The following is a 14,449-nucleotide window of genomic DNA, read 5'->3' on the forward strand; positions in this document are numbered from 1 at the left end:
TACTACCTACTGCCTCTGTATGCCTACCCTGGGTAATGGCAGTGTGGAAGTGGAGACCAAAGCACACGTTTCGCTATGACTGACAGTCAGCCAAAGGCTTACTCTCTGTAACTTGGGCCATTAATTGTCACTTAATAAACTTGGGTAACTGCATTAAAACAGAAAACACTCCCCACCTCGCCCCGCAAAAAAAAAAAAAAAAAAGTTTCTATATCATGTACTTATGCAAAGCATGTACATCTATGTCAAAATTTGCTCTGGCCAGGCACAGTGGCTCATACCTGTAATCCCAGTACTTTGGGAGGCCAAGGCGAGCAAATCGCTTGAGCCCAGGAGTTTGAGACCAGCCTGGGCAACATGGTGAAATGCCATCTCTACAAAAAAGAGAAAAATTAACTGAGTGTGGTGGTGTGTACCTGTAGTCCCAGCTATTCAGAAGGCTGAGGTGGGATAATAGTTTGAGCCTGGGAGGTCAAGGCTGCAGTGAGCTATGATCGCATCACTGTGCTCCAGCCTAGGTGACAGCAAGACTCTCAAGGAATTTTTTTTATTCTGATTCCAGCTGAGGTTCTACAGCACTGGCTTTGGGCAAAATTAGTAAATGAGTTTACTTGTTTTATATTTCCTCTTTTCCTCCTGTTTCCCCCTTTACAACTTGTGGCTTCTAGACATTCTCCTGCTACCAACACAGTTATGAATGTGCTCTACAGACTACCTGACTATAATAAAAGGCAAAGCCAATAAAATATTAGCAGATCTATTAATAACTGATCACGAAAATAAGTAAATAATATAGTTTGAATGTATGTCCCCACCAAATCTCGTGTTGAATTATAATCCCCAATGTTGGAGGTGGGGCCTGGTGGGAGGCATTTCAATTGTGGGGGTGGACCTCTCATGAATGGCTTGGGCCATCCCCTTGGTGATGAGTAAGCTCTTGCTCTGAGTTCACAGGAGATCTGGTCATTTAAAAGTGTATGGTACCTTCCCCCACAACCCCCTCCCTCTTGCTTTTGCTGTATATGATATGCCTGCCTCCTGCTTTGCCCAGAAGCCAAGTGATGTCAGCACCATGCTTGTACAGCCTGTAGAACTGTGAGCCAATTGAATCTCTCTTCTTTATAAATTATCCAGTCTCAAGTATTTCTTTATAGGAATGCAAGAACAGACTAAACACAGTAAAAGCTAACTACTTGTTATAAATGCCAAAGATACTTTTGGTAAATTGCAATATTCATTTCTAATCTAAAGGAAAAAAGTCTCAATAAATTAGGAATAACAAGGTATTTCATAGTGTGATTAAAAATACCCATCTCAAGTAAATGATCAAAATCATCCTTAAAGAGTAAATAAAACACTAGAGACATCCCCATAAAAGTAAAGTATGAGGCAAGAACACCTGCTAGTGCTACCAGTCTAACACTGTTTTTGCATTGTTTAGCCTAAGGATTTTTCAAACAGAAAGAGGTGGTAGGAGATCCAATACAGTAAAACAGGAAAAAGAAAATCTTTCCTGAAAGGCACAAGAGAGATATGCTATGCTAATGGTTGGGAGAAGTCAATGTTTTGTTTTTGTTTTTTTGTAGAGACAGGGGTCTTGCTTTGTTGTCCAGGCTGCTCTCGAACTCCTGGCCTGAAGTGATCCTCCTGTCAAAGCCTCACAAAGTTCTGGGATTACAAGCATGTGCCACCAGGCCCAGCCCAGTGTCATAGAATATAAATTCTTCCAAAACTGATTTATAAATTCAACGTATTTTGAAACACAAATAATTGATCAACTGATTGGGGAAGTTCATATCTCTATAACTCATATAAAACTTTTAAACACACAAATAAAACATGGGAAACATATAAACTCACTGTGCATAAAAAGTCCACTCTGTTAATCAAATACAAGTTAAAATGAGACAGCTTTTTTTGTTTATCAAATTGGCAAGTATGCAGAAGGAAAAAAAAAATACCCAATTCAAGGAAATAGGTACTCTCATACTCTGACTCAGCAGTTCTATTTGCAGGAACAATCAAAGCTATAACCATTTATATGTTACAACCATATAACATTTATATGTAAAGATACTCATGACAGTGTTATAAATAATAACAAAGTCAACATAACATACAACAGCAGAAGACTGGCTTAATAAATTTAAAATATGAACATATAGTGAAATACTATGTAGCCATAAAAAATTATGTTTTAGTGACATGGGGAAATTATTCATAATAATATGTATTAGGTTTTCAAATGTAACAAACCAAGGTACTCTGTGTATAATGGTATACATGCATTCACAAGAAGAAAAAAGACTAAGAAAATACACAATGCAAGGAATTAGTGTATAAGAAAATACATTAACACTTTACAAATTTATATTTTACAATAATTTGTATTTATTCATGCATTCATCTTTCAACCTACTTATTGGGGTTCAGGATTGTAGGTGGCCAGAGCCCATCCTAGCAAATCAGAGGGCAAAGCAGGAACCAACCTTGGCAGGGTCCCCTCACACACATAAACACTCACACTCACTCACAATGGGATAATTTGGACATGTCAATTCACTTAACGTGCACAGCTTTGGGATGTGGGAGGAAACCAGAGTGCCTAGAGAAAATCCACGTAGACATGGGGAGAACAGGCAAAGTCCACAGAGGCAGTGGCCCCCGCTGGGAATTGATTTTTTTCTCATCAACATTGTAACAAAACAACACTGAATGAAAAGGCATTATTGGAGGGCATGCTATACACAAATCACTTTCAGTGAAAAGTTCTGGGTATTAAGATCATATGTAATATTCATTTTATTCTGTATGCTTTCATAAATTTTTCATATTTCCTTCAATAAAAACATATTAGTTTTATATTCAGAAGACAACAAATGTTATTTCAAAGAGATCATCTAAATTTTAAATTTTTGCTCTGAAATCACCAGGGGCTATAAAACGCAGAATATGAGTTAAATTAGAATGACAACATTTTCAATGCAAACAATGATGTGCATAAATGTTAAAAGTATCTGAAATAAACCACTGTTTACTACAATAACTTCATTCTTATACTAAGCACTACAGAGATGGCAACCAGTAAGGTAAATAATAGCATATGGTTTGTCATAAAATAACCATACAGGGTTAGAAAAGGGTGGGTACAAAAGATTAAAGGAAAAGATCAAAGCTTGTCAAACCAGAAAGATCCGTTTTGACTTGGCTTTTATTCTTAGCTTTGATATAAACAAATTTTACATAGTTTGCTATACAGTAACTTTATATTTTGCTTTGTGGTCTATTTTATATTTATTTATATTTACATACACATGTGCATATATGTTTATGTGTATAATTTGGTTTTTAATAATTTAAATAATCTTTACTATCAAAATGAATAAACACAGACTTCAAAATTTAAAGACAAGAATGTGTTTTTGAAGAAATGGACTCAGACAATAATCCATTTAGTTATTTTTAGCTATATTTGAAAATAGTTCTCACATTATTTTAGCACCCAATAGACACTGGGCTATAATATTTAACACCTAGACATTAAAACAACATTCAAACAAATTTAACTTTGGAATTTAAAAAAAAGATCATCAACATAAATTAATTACAATATTTACTTTTAAAATTCATTTGATAAAAGTTAAACTTATCAAATAAAAAATAACAAAATCCTAACCCATCAAATTTAACGAAAGTTCAGAATAGAATAAAATCCCCAAATTATTATACTTATTAATATGATTTTCTGACAGGCCATAACAAAATATAATCCAAGATATGAAGATCACCATATCAGAATGAGACTCTCTAACTGAAGATTATAAATTTATTTAAGCATTGACACAATCTAGTTTACCCAAAACCACGATGAGGTAGAAGATAGGAGATGACTGGTCTAAGATGAGTAAGATTCTTAATGTGGGATACTCCCTTCATTTACGGGATTTAAATAACTTTAGTGATTCCTGGAACTAGATATTCTTGAATATTTGTGTCCCCAACACACAAGGCTTCCTTCAGATAACACCCACTTTCCCTTTTATAGTATTCTCCCCCTAATTATATCAAGAGAGACCTCAATTAGGTAATCAGAGCCTTTTAATACCTAAAATCTCTTAATTTTCTCTTTAACAAGGAAAGTATTCCCTGGGCTCAGAGTAGTCTGCAAATCACTGCAAAAGGTGAACCCATCAAAAAGCTAGTCTGAAGTGTTACCAGGGAAGAGTAGGCAGCAAACATTCAAACCCAGAAACTGTGACTCAACATTTCCCATACAGCTAAACAGTTCTGCATAAACGATAGACCTTGTCAACAAGGCTTTTGCCTGAAAAAGATCTAAAATGAAAAGAGAAGATCAACTGATAAGAAGGTAAGATGTCTGACTATGAGTATCAATACTTACGTATCGTACCTCTGCAGTGGTGTCACTTTGTTCTTATTTTTATCAACTGAACCCGTAGATAGCTGAAGAAAATTGGGATTTAATTTATATAATTCTTGAAGTAGCTTCTGTTCATATTCTTGGTGTTTACCCGCCTAATGAAAGAATAAATTAAAACTGCAGTGGGATTCACAAAATGGCTGGTATAAAATACTGAATAATCTTCTGAATTATTAAATATATTCTAAATAAAACAAATAAGATTTTTTAAAAATAAAACATTAAATAAATGAAATTTAAATAAATTTTTAAATAAAACAAGTAAGAGAAACCTGTGAGGATATCACAAAACTTCTAGATCAATGAAAGTCATTCCAACAAAATTACATGATATATATCTGATAAATTAAGGCATTTCATCAACCCATTTATTGTACAGAAAAGCATATTAAGGGGAGAACATTTTTGCTAGCTCAAAAAGTGTAAGGTCCACTTTAAACCTACTTCCAAGTCTTTAATGTAAGAATTAAGTCTTGTAACAGGTCATTACTGAGTTTTCCGAAAAATCAGCCAAAATTCATGAATCTCCTTTTTAATTTGGAGATTAGCACTTGAAGTAACACATAGATGAACAGTTTTACTATATTCTTCATTATCTTGACACTAAGTAAAACTTCCATGAATTAGTTTTTACTTTCTCTTTTCTTCTACGGTTATCAAACGTAAAATAAAAATTAACGTATTTTAAACTCTAGACCAAGGGTCAGCAATTCACAGCCAGTTGCCTGTTTTTGTAAATAAAGTTTTACTGGAACACAGTCATGCCTATTCATTTACTTGGCTGTCGTTCTGCTACCGAGGCAGAGTATAGTAGTGCAACAGAGGCAGAGTAAAGTAGTTGTGACAGGAGACTACATACACAGCTCAAAAACCCTAAAATATTTACTAACTAGCCTTTACAGAAAAAGTTTGCCAACCTCTGCTCTATACACAAGAGAATGCTATGCTTACTCTAGCTGGGTAGGTGTACATCAAAAGGCAATGTCACAAATATTATGGGAAAAATTAGGCAAAGATTGCCTGTGGAAGCTAATTAGACACAAAAATAAATGATAATGAAATTACTTTGAGTATCGTTTTACTATTTGCATGTATATCTAGACTGGAAGAATATTTTTACTTACCTTCAGGGATGTTAACTTTTTAAAAATTATGGTCTAAATAGATGTTATACAACAAAACCAAAACGGAACAAATCAAAACAATAACAAGTGAGGGCAATTGCATTTAATTGGGCGTAATTATGTCATATATACTGCACAATGCATCGTTCCCTGTTCTGAGAGGCAACTTGCTTGTTTCAATTGGACCTATAAATATTTCCTATGACACTAAATTTTGAGTTATGCAGTAACAAGGAAAGATTTTTTGATTTTTGCCATAAAATTTATTCAAATTTCTTTCCTACATCAAGAAAGTGTTTTAACAACAACAACAAAAAATCCCCTTTTAAAGTAATTTTAAACTCAGCTACAGAAGAGCAAGATAAATTCAGGACAACATTATGAAATAAGTTTTAAATTATTTTTAAAAATACATTAGATTTGAAATTTACATTTTTAAAACACGAAAAGTCTTGAAAATTATTTCTGGAATCAATACTTCAGGAGATACGGCTTTCACTAATATCTGTAGAAAGCCATAAAGAGCTCAACTTGATATTAAAATGACTCTACAGGGGCAGTTCATAAAGACAGGTTAAATCCCATTACAAACAAGTTCCAAAGGACTGCCCATACATTTTATTTTATTGTTTAATATTACTTTAAATGAGATCAACTGGGTGGGACTTGAAAATTCTGATAGAAATTGACAGGAAATGTGAATAAAGTATATCCTCTACTAATTAAAATTTAGTTTGAAATGGTTCTACCTTAGATTTCATTCAAGAAGGTTTCATCCAAAAAACAAAAAAAGCATTTTTTAAGAAATCAGTTAAGCCATCTGTCCTTATTAAATATCAGATAGATCTTATTTGAACATTGTTTTTGAATCATGAAGACCATACTGTCAAGAAAACTCTGATGTATTTATTATAATGGGATTTAATCTGTACTAGCTCCAAGTCAAAAAAGGTAATACTCCATTTAACAATCTTTTCTTAAAGGAGCCCCTACCAGACTTTCTCTAGTTTGACCTGGAGAATGAAAGGTAGCAATGAATGCCCCCCACCTTCTAAATGAGAAGTATTCCTGAAAAGTCCACAGCAACAATCTGAAGTCCTCATCTACAATAGGGAAGTGCAGCATTGTGCTTTGGTATAATCCTCATTTAATATGTCGTATGGTCAACATTTTTACTTGTTAAGGCATGTTTATACTACAAATTGAAAGGAGACAGGAGAAGAGGAAATGTAAAAAAGAACATAGGATATTAAGCCTTCAATTCACCCTTTACAGGATACTGATTTAGTGGACACTTCCATGGGGAGAATAATTTTGTAAAAATAATATTAGTTTATCAGCACTGTTTGACAGTATTATTTTCTAGCAAGCTCTGTAAAGAGTATAGATTGGTTTAACGAATAATTACAATATCCCACTTAGCTTTCATTTTGTTGACATTCCTCTTAAAATAGCATTTCCCAAAGTGTTTTCCTGGTCAACTAAGTTCTGGTTGTAAATTCCCTTCGTGGATATGTATTAGCATATTAAGGACTCTGAGCAGTCTTAAAGCAACCTGTTCATCTTCATTAATCTAGCATTTCAAACTTAGTTGACCAAAGACACATTTTTATTGTAACAATATCCTGCAGAACTCACCTTCCATTAAACACTTTGTTTGGAAAATGCTACTTTAAAGTAATATCAGTTTTTACAAAATCAAATCCATAGTTTTTGCTTTTGCAATTTTAACTAATAAAAAAAAAAGTACTCCCTTTTCTGCAAAGTCGATAATTCACATGACTTTACTACCTGCATTTCCTCTTTTGTGAAGCTGGCCGCCTCATCCCCCAATTCATGAAGATACATGCAGTCAGGTTTTGGACACTGCATATTCTTTAAGAAGTAACTGCAGTATTTTGTTGTACCTAGAGATGCCTGCAAGAGGAAGAGGGGTAAAGGAAAAGAAGACTCAATGTGAACTGACAACACAGTAAGAATCTCCATGTTTAGTGTTTTCAGGTCACCTAAAATGAGGCACAAACATGACAAAACAAAAAATATGGCTGCAAATACTAGAGAACTAAACTATTATTAGCAGGATTTATTATAGATGAGGCTCATTTGGAAAAACTAAAGGAAACATCTGTCTATGGTTTCCAAAACTTGAACACCCAAATCTTCCCCAAATATCAAGAGAGGAGATAGACCAAAAAAATCTGTTCCACATTATGAGTGGTTAGACACATAAGAAGGCAAATTCCTTTTTCTAATTATGCCATCCTTCTTCCATTAACCATAAAGCTTTGCTTAGTGGGACTCCTCACTCAAACCTGAATCAATGTCCATATATTTAAAGACTACCTATTTCTGAAGAAAATAATGGTTCTATTATCACAAAATAAAATATATGTAAAAATGCAATATTTTAAAAGATTATCCCCTAATAATGAATGTGTTTATTCCTATCTGGTAAAAGAGGACCCTACAGAAATCAGCAGTAAACAAATTAGCTATAATAGATGGTATGGAACCCTAAGAGAAACTCTTCAAATTAACAGTCAAATTTAATATATAAATGCTCAGTTCTCCTCTACTTACTATATTTTATCTCATCTCCCTTAAAAAAAAAAAAAAAGGATCAAGAGGATTATATTACCTTAAGTGTTCTGCCATCTACTACCACATTGTTGACACACTGTATGGCTCTGAGAGCATCTTCTGACCGGATATAGGTTACATAAGCACTGGCACTTGGACCCTAAAGTGAAAAAATCCCATTCCACTGTTATTAGTTTCAAATTAAACGATACTAAAAAAATTGTACTGCAACCTAGGGAATTCTAAAGCCCTTGACTGCTACTATTACTAATGACAATAATTAGTAGTAGTAGTGGCAGTTTTGATTAAACACTAAACTAGCTCATTTGAAAGTAATAATACTCAATGAATTTTATCTGGTTTTAAGAATACTGTAATATATGTGAATAAAATATTACTTTGGCTTGGCATTTATTTTTTTAAAAAGTCATTTGACAGGCTCGTCAAGGTTATTAAAAAATTAAAATTTAGATTAAAAAATAAGATTTAAAGACTATGTCAAATTATGTTCTCTCAAAAATAAATGCAATCTAGAAAACCATTCTGATAACACCAGCATAACAAAGATACTATTTTCAATATCTGAAAATATTACAGATTAGAAATCACTATCTAATCCTCATCTAATTATTACATTGCCTGATAGCAGACTCACCTCCCCCTCCCCTTTACTCCATCACTAAATGTTTGTTTTATTATTTCCCTCTTAATTGTTAAGTCCTAGAAGGGTCAAATAAGCACCAAAAAATCCCCCACCCCACCAACAGAGGTCACTACACTGCTTAAGTCCTTGTCCCTCAAGCTTTCTAATCAGAGAGCAAAGTTTCATTTCCTTTGGAACAGCCCAGGTGAAGCACAGACCTTAGGGAGCAAAGGCAAACATCCCTAAAATTAGTTACCTGTGAGCCTGCATATGATGTGCTATTATTGATGACAACTTTATGTATTTTACCAAACTTCCCAAAATATTCTGGTCGTTTTAAAACCTATAAAAGAAGAAGAAATAAGGTATAAACTGTCCCCATTTTCAACAATTTTATCCTTATAATGGAGACATTCATCATCCCTCTTCAGCAAAAGGAAAATAATAATTTTTAAAGTTTTCTAATAAATGTCACTACCTCCTAATTGCAGTTTGTATAGCTAATCTACAGGAAATCAAGAGTCTAAAAGCTATTCTTTTCTTGACCCACTGAACAGAAACTGAGACTCACTAACTGGTATTATCTACTACGTTCTACTAACAGCTCCAATATCTATGGGATCTTACCTGTACAGTATTCTTAAACGCAAAACAGATCAAAGATCTTAAGTACACTGCCATTAAGAGATGATCTTATACGAAAGCAATTCTTCAAAAACAATGACCAGAATTATGTATTAAAGGTAAAGACAGAATTGAAAGAACAGACATAGAGACAGTCTTTACTCATAAATCTATTGTATATAACATTGTTTATAAATTACACATTTCAAATAACAAGAGTGCCCACTCAACCCTCTATGCTTTATGATTTATCATTGTGCATACAGTTTCCTGTGTCAATCAATTTTACCAATCTCATCCGTCTCATGAGGTTTTTTCCCTACTTTTCCTGGTACTTAACATTTGGGAAACAGATTTATATGTTTCTTTATTACCTGGTTACTTCTTGGTGGTTATTTCCCCTACGTACCTCATCTCCTTTACTTTGTGAACACTACATGCATTCTTTCAGCTTCTCTTACAAACTTAACCTTGGCTAATCTGACCAGTATGTAACTTGATAAAAAGACATCTCCCATAATTTGCAACTACCTCAAAATTTTGTTTTCCTAGAATGTACCTTTAAACCTACTGTTCCTACAATCTCTCCAAATAGCAAGCTCTCTTCAAATGAAAGCTTTCTGCATGTACCTATTCAAGTGTGTGTAAAGTATTTCTTTCCATTCATATTTGATAATATTCTTACAGACTTATAATTTAGCTATTCTGTTCTGCATTTGATAGAATCAAAGCTTCATGAATAAATCTATGGCTGGTGTATCATTAATTCTTAGTCTTCTACCTAATTAATAGAAAGTAATTAATCTTACCATATTTTATTTTAGGTGCTTGGAAGTATAAGGTAACTGTTACGTTTCCTGTAGCCAATTCTAACAGATTAGAAGGTGAGGTAATTACACTAAGTTTCAATCTTTTTTCCACCCAAAACCCCTGAGGGATATGATAGTAATAGTGGCTAACACAATGACCCTTAGGTTATTCGTAGCAAAGTCTCAGGGTTGATAAAGAGAGAAGAGCAGAGTTTGAAAAAGCTTTCTGGCTAGTGGAGTTTGGAACTGTATTCAATCTTCCAGCTGGATGAATACCAACTCAACAACCAGCCTCATAGCTAAGACAGCTACTCCAAAGGGTTCAGTGAGGCTGGTCACAGGTTGTACTGCATCAGCATCATAGGTTTATGGCAGTAGTTCTCAATGAGGGAAGCACTCAAGGGGCAGTCTGGAAATTTGTGAAAGCTTTTATTGGGAGAGACGGTTAAAGTGACTGGGAGAGACTGCTGCTGTTCAGTGGACAGGGACCAGAGATGTCTTACAAGGCTCAGGCTAGCCCCGTACAACAAAGAATTATCTGGCACAATTTCTGAATGTACTACAAGACATACCTGAAGCTGTTTATTGAGCCAGAAACAAATTCCACATTATACATAATTACAAAGTATTTTCCCAGTTTTGTCATACACTGAGTTTACAGGAAAGCAAATAATATGTAATTAGGGGATGACTACACATGTTTTGTTTAAAATTTTACTAAGAGTTATCTGAGAAAAAATCACATTATTGATGTTTCATGGCACCTGAGTTGCCCAATACATACACCAGTAACAATCTGCATTTGTAGCTGTCACAGTCCATGATTTTACAAATAGGTGCAAGTATCTTACTTCTTTATTACACAGGATAAAATAGTAGTTTAGAGCCTTAATATGTAAATAAATCCTCCGATGATCTAGTTAAAATGCAGATTCAGATCCAGTAGATCTGAAGCAAGGCTGAAGAGTTTGCTTAATAAGCTCTGCAGTGATATTAATGTTACTGGCCCAGAGGCCACACCTTGAATAGCAAGGTTCTAGAGAAGAAGTGTCCAAGCATTTAAATGTACAAATAGTCTTTTTATAACTACTTTCTTTTTATTCCTCATTTACATATACTTTTTCAAATTATGTGTGTAAACAAATTATATTATCAAGAAGTCATTTCATGAAAGTCAAGGGGTGTTACATTAGTTTTTAAAAAGTGGACACTGAGTCTGATAAGGTTGAAGGCCACTGGTTTATGGAAATGGTTTCTGGCCAACGTTTGGGTGTAACACCTTTATAACAACATCAGATTGGTATGTAATTATGATGACATGTTCACACTGCAGCCACAATGGTACTGTCAAAGCACAAATCTAATCACATCACTCTGTTCTTAAGAACATTCAAAAGCTTTCCCCTGCCTTGAGGATAAAGTGCAAACTCCTTAGCATGGTTAGAAAGCCCTTCATGATCCATTACCACTTACCTTGGCAACCTTATCTCTGACCACTGCAATCTAATCTTCCAGCCAAACAAATCACTTGCAGATTGAGGTCTTTCTCATCCAGAAGCATCTGTATGGTTGCTGTGCCAGAAGCACTTTACCCCAAAGACAGGAGAGGGGTACATACCTCCCTCCCAAGGTGGAATGCTATCCCTTGTGCCTTCACAGCACACAATACTTCTCATCCTGTTACTTTTGTAAAAAGGAAGGTACTTCTTATTTATCTACTACTACTTGTTTATCAGTGAATGCTCAGTGTCTTAAATAATGCCTGGCATATTGCAGGTACTCAATAAATACTTACTGAAAAAGTGAACTGTCTTAGCATTAAACAAAAAGAATTACACGGATTTGTAACAATAGTGGGCCTCAAAGTATTAGCAAATGGCAAGTGGTTGACAAGAAATAGGCTGCCCAGGCAAGGGAAAAACAATGAATTTAAACTTTCCCTATTAACTTGAACACTCTAGATTCTACCTAAACAACTAGTAAAATAGTATTCTAGTGAACAAATAAAGGGTATGGAGAGTAGACAGAGCACCCTGTACACAGGCACATTATCTATATACTCAATGTCACGATGTATTTCACAGTGGACCAGTTTTCCTACTAATATAGTAAATAAATGGCCATGTGACAGAATTATAAATGTCCAAGGGCATGCCTAGTAACCAAAATGTCTTGTTATATATTCCTTGGGAAAACAGTCAAGTATTCACAGACACTACAGAGAAAAACAAAAACTTGGTAATCAGATGGATGAATGAGTGAATAGATGAATGGATGGATGAAAAACACAGTAATCATCAACACAGAATACCCTGGAATAGGAACTGTAAGACCATGGGCAAGTCACTCAACTTCCTTTTGCCTCAGTTTCTTATTTGTAAAATGACATGTTGTGTCTTTACAGCCGTACAGTTCATCAAACAAGCTGCTCTCCTGGGTTATCACATATACCCAGGACACTCTTATTTATGTGCTACCTAGATAACACCCATTAATTCTTCAAGCTGACCCTAATTGTCCTTTCCTCAGAGAAGCTTTTTGTCAATCTCCACACTAGCTAACTGTTCTAATATATGTTCCCAAAAAGCTGTGTACTTTCCTTTTATAAACACTCAACACACATGTAAGCACTTAAATTCTGTCTACCCTACCAGTCTGTAAGCTTGTGTCTGGCTTGCTAACTACTTTTCCCACCACCCCCGACATCAAAATATCTAGCAAATGGTAGGCATTCAAGAATTAATTTGCAGAATAAATCAATTACGTCCTCACAAACCTAAAATTTTAGGACTTAGAAGGTGATCATCATTACCTCTGATCTAATCGTTGGCTCTAATTACCTTGTCTTCTAAGATCTTTTTTTTGTCTATCAACCAACAAATGAATACATTTGACAATCAATATTGGTATGAAGATTTTTGGTATGCAAAAATTATTTTCAAAATAAGCTTTAATTGTTCCTAAACTCTCCTATTCTGTCAATCAGAATTAGGTCAAATATCAAACTGTTCATCATCCAAAGATAAATAAATTACAAGGATCCTTCTTTGACTTGAAAGTGACGCTAACAATTTGAACCTTCTTTTGAGTTTTCTAGTGAAGTTAACTTCACTAGAAGATTTCCAAATACTAAAAAGGTTATAAAGACAAATTAAGAGAATTGTAAAAGATATTATTTAGAAGTGGTATTATTTTAAAAAAACAAAACACTTGTCTCTGATCTTTCTGGACTTTCAAGAGAAATAAAGGAAAGTGCCCATTTATTTCATTTAAGAAAATCCAATGTCCTCCCACCAAGAAAGAATTATTTCAAACATATAAAACTAGTAGAGTATATTTTTAAGCATAGACTCATGATAAAGTACTCTCTTTCAGTAGTCACCACTTAGATTCATTTCCTTCAGTATAATAGTTCAGATTAATCTTACTAGAGTTACTTGAAATGGAAATAAGAAATCTCTGTAAGTAAATAAAAAACACAGTGGCTCACACCTGTACTCCTAGCACTTTGGGAGGCCAAGGCAGGTGGATCACTTGAAGTCAGGAGTTTAAGACCAGCCTGGTCAACATGGTGAAACCCCATCTCTTCTAAAAATACAAAAAAAAAAAATTAGCTGGGCATGGCGGCGCATGCCTGTAATCCTAGCTCTTCAGGTGGTGGAGGCAGGAGAATCACTTGAACCCAGGGGGTGGAGGCTGCAGTGAGCCAAGATCATGCACTGCACTCCAGCCTGGGCAAAAAACAAACAAACAAACAACCCTCTTATAAATCACATGCCCAAAAGAAGAGGTAGGAAACTTATAATCCAAATATCATATTCAGTCTATGCCTTAATTTCATCCAAATTTTGGATGCTATTTCATATGCCTCCAGTACTACAGTTGATCAGATCCAAGATGTATTAATAAAAACAGGAACATCCATATCCAAGAGCTCTCAAATCAAGATAAAAGTTCCATTCATTTACTGGAACTGCACTTTCAGAAAGGCGAAAGTAGATTCTAGGTTGGGCGCAGTGGCTCATACCTGTAATCCCAGCACTTTGGAAGGCCAAGGCGGGCAGATTGCTTGAGCTCAGGAGTTTAAGACCAGCCTGGGCAACATGGCAAAACCCCATCTCTACAAAAAAATACAAAAATTAGCCAGGTGTGGTGATATGCACCTGTAGACCCAGTTACCTGGGGGGCTGAGGCACAAGAATCATTTGAGCCCAGAAGGTTGAGGCTG

The 14,449-nt window shown here is 34.7% G+C and overlaps 2 protein-coding genes across 22 annotated transcripts in view; one reads left to right on the top strand and one right to left on the bottom strand.

Annotated features, from left to right (window-relative positions):
• The window catches only part of LOC144339977 (uncharacterized), a 359,243-nt gene that overhangs the window by 89,491 nt on the left and 255,303 nt on the right, over window positions 1-14,449 (top strand). The window lies entirely within an intron of this gene.
• CNOT4 (CCR4-NOT transcription complex subunit 4) overlaps window positions 1-14,449 on the bottom strand; it is a 144,170-nt gene that overhangs the window by 44,627 nt on the left and 85,094 nt on the right. For 10 of the 21 annotated variants that reach the window (XM_077997461.1, XM_077997452.1, XM_001105713.5 and 7 more), the window contains 4 exons: window positions 9,045-9,131; window positions 8,204-8,305; window positions 7,357-7,482; window positions 4,412-4,536 (listed from right to left, as the gene is read on the bottom strand). In XM_077997461.1, the coding sequence (XP_077853587.1) occupies window positions 4,412-4,536; window positions 7,357-7,482; window positions 8,204-8,305; window positions 9,045-9,131 (440 nt within the window). Of the gene's footprint in view, window positions 1-4,402; window positions 4,537-7,356; window positions 7,483-8,203; window positions 8,306-9,044; window positions 9,132-14,449 lie in introns of all 21 variants that reach the window. The other 11 variants (XM_077997454.1, XM_077997451.1, XM_015134975.3 and 8 more) reach the window with 2 other exon arrangements.

The sequence above is a fragment of the Macaca mulatta genome, chromosome 3, assembly GCF_049350105.2.
Source record: "Macaca mulatta isolate MMU2019108-1 chromosome 3, T2T-MMU8v2.0, whole genome shotgun sequence".
Lineage (NCBI taxonomy): Eukaryota > Metazoa > Chordata > Mammalia > Primates > Cercopithecidae > Macaca > Macaca mulatta.